A 4,728-nucleotide genomic window follows, 5' to 3' on the forward strand; every position below is an offset into this window, starting at 1 on the left:
ACAGCAGCTGCAGGAGGCCGCGATCCCCACCTGCTTTGCAGCAGCCCAGAACCACAGGGCAGAGGGGACAGAGACCTGCCCGGTGCCGGGCGGGTCTGCCAGGCGCCAACACCGCGGGGCAGAGCCCGGCACCGTTGGGCAGGCTCCTGAGCACCGCGGTCTGGATCGTGCCGGGCCGCCAGTGCCGGGCGCTGCCGTGCCGTGCCACCGGCACTGCTAGGCTCCGCGCCCTGCCGTCGGCGCCACCGCTGCCGTGCCCGGCCGTGCCGTGCCGTGCCGTGCCGTGCCGTGCCGGCGCGGCACCGTGGGGCCGCGCCGCCGGTGCTGCACGGCAGCGGGCCGGGCCGGGCCGGGCCGGGCCGTCGGGGCCGCCCGCCGCGCCGAGGCACGTGCCCCCGAGCCCGCCGGCGCCCCGGCCCCGCGCCTCCGCGCTCGCGGCCGGCCCATGTGGCCGCTCGCAGCTCGGCATGAATGAACGGGGCTCCTCCAATCGGCGGCCGCCCCGGCGGCGGGCGCAACGCGGGCTCCCCCGCCGAGCGCCTCCGCCGGCCAATCCGTCGGCGGCGGCCGGCCGCCGCCGGCCAATGGCGGCGGGGAGCGGCGGGGCGGCGCCCCGCGCCGGCGGCGCCCTATGGCGGAGCGGCGCGGGCCGCCGGCGGCGGCGGGCGGGCCAATGGGGCGCGGGGGCGGGGCCGGCCGCGCGGCGGCCCGGCGCCCCGGCGCGCGGCTCTAAAGCGCGGCGCGGCGCGGCGCGGCGCAGACGGCCATGGCCGCCACGGCGCAGTACCTGCCGCGCAGCGCCGCGCTGATGCACCCCGACGGGGACCGGCTGCACCAGGGCACCACGTACCGCGAGGTGCAGAAGATGATGCACCACGAGTACCTGCAGGGGCTGGCCCCCGCCGCCGGGCACGCCGTCGGGCTGGCGCACCACCAGTGGCTGCCCAGCGCCGGCACGGACTGGGGCAGCGGCGGGGGCGGCGGGGGCGCGCACCTCCCGCCCGCCGAGCACGCCAAGGGCGGCCCGCCGGGGCCCCGCGAGGAGCTGTCCGCCGCCGCCGCCGCCGCCTTCCACCACCGCCCGCACCTGGTGCACCAGCCGGCGGCGGGCGGCGCGGCGGGCGGCTGGGCGCAGGGCGGCGCGCACCACCTGCCGCCCATGTCGCCGCCGTCGGGGCAGCCGCTGCTCTACGCGCAGCCCTACGCGGGCCTCAACGGGATGCTGGGCCCGCCGGCGCCCGCGCTGCACCACGGGCTGCGCGACCCGCTGGGCGCCGAGGAGGCGGGCGCCCACGAGCTGGCGGCCTCGCCGCCGCCGCTGGGGCCGCCCGAGCCGTCGGACGAGGACGCGCCCAGCTCCGACGACCTGGAGCAGTTCGCCAAGCAGTTCAAGCAGCGGCGGATCAAGCTGGGCTTCACGCAGGCCGACGTGGGGCTGGCGCTGGGCACCCTCTACGGGAACGTCTTCTCGCAGACGACCATCTGCCGGTTCGAGGCGCTGCAGCTGAGCTTCAAGAACATGTGCAAGCTGAAGCCGCTGCTCAACAAGTGGCTGGAGGAGACGGACTCCAGCACGGGCAGCCCCACCAACCTGGACAAGATCGCGGCGCAGGGCCGGAAGCGCAAGAAGCGCACCTCCATCGAGGTGGGCGTCAAGGGCGCCCTGGAGAACCACTTCCTCAAGTGCCCCAAGCCCTCGGCGCACGAGATCACCTCCCTGGCGGACTCCCTGCAGCTGGAGAAGGAGGTGGTGCGGGTCTGGTTCTGCAACCGGCGGCAGAAGGAGAAGCGCATGACGCCGGCCGGGGTCCCGCACCCGCCCATGGAGGACGTTTACGCACAGGCGGACACGTCGCCGCTGCACCACGCGCTGCCCGGCGCCGTGCAGTGACTGCCCGGCCCCGCCGCCGCGGCCCCGGCGGCGGCGGAGCGGGCGCGGGCGGCGGGAGACGCGCTTTAATTTATTCCTCAGACTGGCCCGGCCGCGCCCGCTCCGCGCCCGCTCCGCGCCCCGCGCTGTATTTATTCGCCCGCCACGGGCGCCCTGCGCGCCGGAGCCGCTCGCGGCCGCAGCAGCAGTAGCCAAAGGTTTGCGATCTCTAATTTATTCCCTTCCTCGCGCCCCCGGCCCGGCCCGGCCCGGCCCGGCCCGGCGGACGCTTCGATGCCATTTCCCGGCCCGTTTCTATTTATTTGCTAACCGCGCGCGGAGCTCTCTCCCTCCCGTTGGTGGGTTCGGTCCGGTCCATCCCCTTGGGTTTCGGTTTTTGTTTGTATCTTTATTGCAAAACCAATGTAGACTGCGAGGGTACGTTTCTATTTATGTTATAGTAAATATTTTATTACTTACATAAACCATTTACCCAGGAACCGGTCTCGTGTCGTCTTTGCGGGCCGCCGGGCGCGGGCCGGGCCGGGGGAGCCCGGCGGCCGGAGGAGCCCCGGGGCCGGGGCCGGGGCTCGCTTGGCCGCGGCGCTTCGTTCCCGGGGCCCCGCCGAGTCCCGTCCGTCCGTCCGTCCGTCCGTCCGTCCCCCCGGCGAGACCGCCGTGCCCCTGCCGGACCTCGCCCTCCCGCCGCCGCCCCCTTCCCCGGTAGCCGCGCGGTTGGCGGGAGCGGGGCTCGGCGGCGCCTGCCCGCCCGTCCCGTTAGCTGCGCTTGGGCTGAACTTGGCCGCGCTGAGGCACTCGTGGCCGGGCGGCACGCGTGGGGGTGGCCGGGCACCGCGCTTCGGCACGCGGAGCGCTGGCGAAGCGGGGGGGCTCGGGGTCTGCGGTGCTCCGGTGCTTTGCCGAGCTCGGCGTAACTTTCTGCGGGGCGAGCAGAAGCCGTTCCAAACGTGACTTTAACTTCCCGCTTACCGCAGAGGCGATAGAGTACGGCTAGGGTAGCTCAGAAGATCCCTTCTTTCCACTCGAACCACGCTCGGTTTTTCTGATCTCACCAGTTTTCCCTTTCGTGGTTTCGTGCCCTAATGTTTTGTGGTCATGCCACGAAAGGCTGAAAACTTAGTTATTGCGTTCTCTACTCCTAGAAAAAAATCAGCTCGCGTCTTCACTTTAAACCTCTTCTCTTTCAGCAAATATCAAGAAAAGTCGCACGCGAGGATTGTGTTTGCCTTTGCAGGTCCTTTGATTCCTGCGGTAGTGTGTTGGGAGAACTTTTGAAACATGTACCTACCTATACAGAGCTCTTGCACTGATGAAATACTTGGTCAAAATCTGGCGGTAAAGCACCAAATTCTTTCTTTTTATTTGGCAGAGAACTTGCCAGTGTTCTGGAACATCTGGCACTTGCTAGTTCCCCTACTTGACTCTTGCTACAAATTACATGCTGTGAAAACAGCAGGCTTAAAAGGAATTTTCTAGTGATAGCACTGCATCCTGCATAGGAATTCGTATATAATAATTTTTTTATATATATCTATCTATATATAAATCTTTAACATATTAAATGTAACTTTCACTTGAAAATTTATACATGAAAATTCGTCACTGTGGTTTGATTTTGTTGCAATTTGTGCCTGTGGGGGTGTGTGTAGTACTTGTCTAAGCAACAATGCATTTGCAATAGATAATATAAATTACATTCGCAATGTCTCGTAAACTGTAGCTGTTCTACATCAGCTAATACAAAACTATTAAGTTCTCATTCAAAATTCTAGTAAACTGGTTTTTGAGAATTTAAAATAAAGTCACTTTGAGCAGTTAGTTCACTAAATACTATGTTTGATGCTCATAAGTATGTAAAGAAATGGTTCACTTTGTGGTACAAAAAAGCTAGTAAATAGTGCAGTTTAGTGTATTAATAACTTTCCTTGGCATGCAGAGCATAATAAGAAGTCTCACTTAAAGAATTCCATGTGCATTGTATGTTTTGTCAGCTTTTGTTACAGACTTAGCTTCCTTTTTTATAGTGAGACTGGTTTTTATAGAAAGGCACAGAATTGTAGGGCTGTTGTTGAGATCCTGAATTCCAAAAGTTTTGCTGTATTTACTGAATATTTACTGATTTCTAAATAGCTGAGCATATGCAGTAGCTTAGGTGATACACTCCAGTAAAAAAGTAAAGGAGTATGATGATTCAAGGGTTTGAGTCCATGTATCATGAAAGCATTTAAATTGATTTTCAACTCTGAAAATCTTTCCTTGGCTATTCTTTTGTGTTTCACACACATGTACCATTGTGTTTAATGTTTGGTAATGCTGTAACTCTGCAGCCGTTACTTAAGAATTTCCGTGTCATAGCCAGGCTTTAAGGGAAGAAGAAAAAAAATCAGAAGTGAACAAAAGAGGGTTTATTTTTTATTTATTAAAGAAAACAAACTCTTGTTTGCATTGAATGATTAATTGTACTGCTTTTCTATACCAGGAGTGATTTCAGTAGCCTCTTCATTCTGAACTAACCTGGCTGGCAAACAGTATTTATATTGATACTTAGAAGGGAAGGGTCAGTTTTCACATTGCGTTCTCATAATGGATGAGATGTGCTGTGAGTGCTGGGGAGGACGAGCACCCTTGGGTTGTTCGGTTTGTCAGATTGTATAAGGCGCTGGCAGCCCCACTGCATTAGCTCTTTCATGATGTTGAGCAGCAATAATAAAATACACTTTATATTTCTTATTTCTGCAGTGCCGCAGTGCTCAGCTGTTCTAAAAATCAAATGGCCCAAAGGTTCGCCTCTCTTAGAACTTGTTAGTTTTCTTGGTCAAGGATTAAATAGCAATTAC

The 4,728-nt window shown here is 60.1% G+C and overlaps 1 protein-coding gene across 1 annotated transcript; it reads left to right on the top strand.

Moving 5' to 3' along the window:
• Positions 1–766: 766 nt before the first annotated feature.
• POU3F1 (POU class 3 homeobox 1) lies at positions 767–2,363 on the top strand. Its single transcript, XM_075048689.1, has one exon. It carries the CDS (start codon positions 767–769, stop codon positions 1,889–1,891), a length of 1,125 nt encoding a protein of 374 aa, XP_074904790.1. The 3' UTR covers positions 1,892–2,363.
• The last annotated feature ends 2,365 nt before the right edge of the window (positions 2,364–4,728 follow it).

This window comes from Buteo buteo, chromosome 16 (assembly GCF_964188355.1).
Source record: "Buteo buteo chromosome 16, bButBut1.hap1.1, whole genome shotgun sequence".
Taxonomy (NCBI): domain Eukaryota; kingdom Metazoa; phylum Chordata; class Aves; order Accipitriformes; family Accipitridae; genus Buteo; species Buteo buteo.

Coding starts and splice junctions, on each gene's coding strand:
- POU3F1 (XM_075048689.1), top strand. CDS start 767: ATGGCCGCCACGGCGCAGTACCTGCCGCGCAGCGCCGCGCTGATGCAC.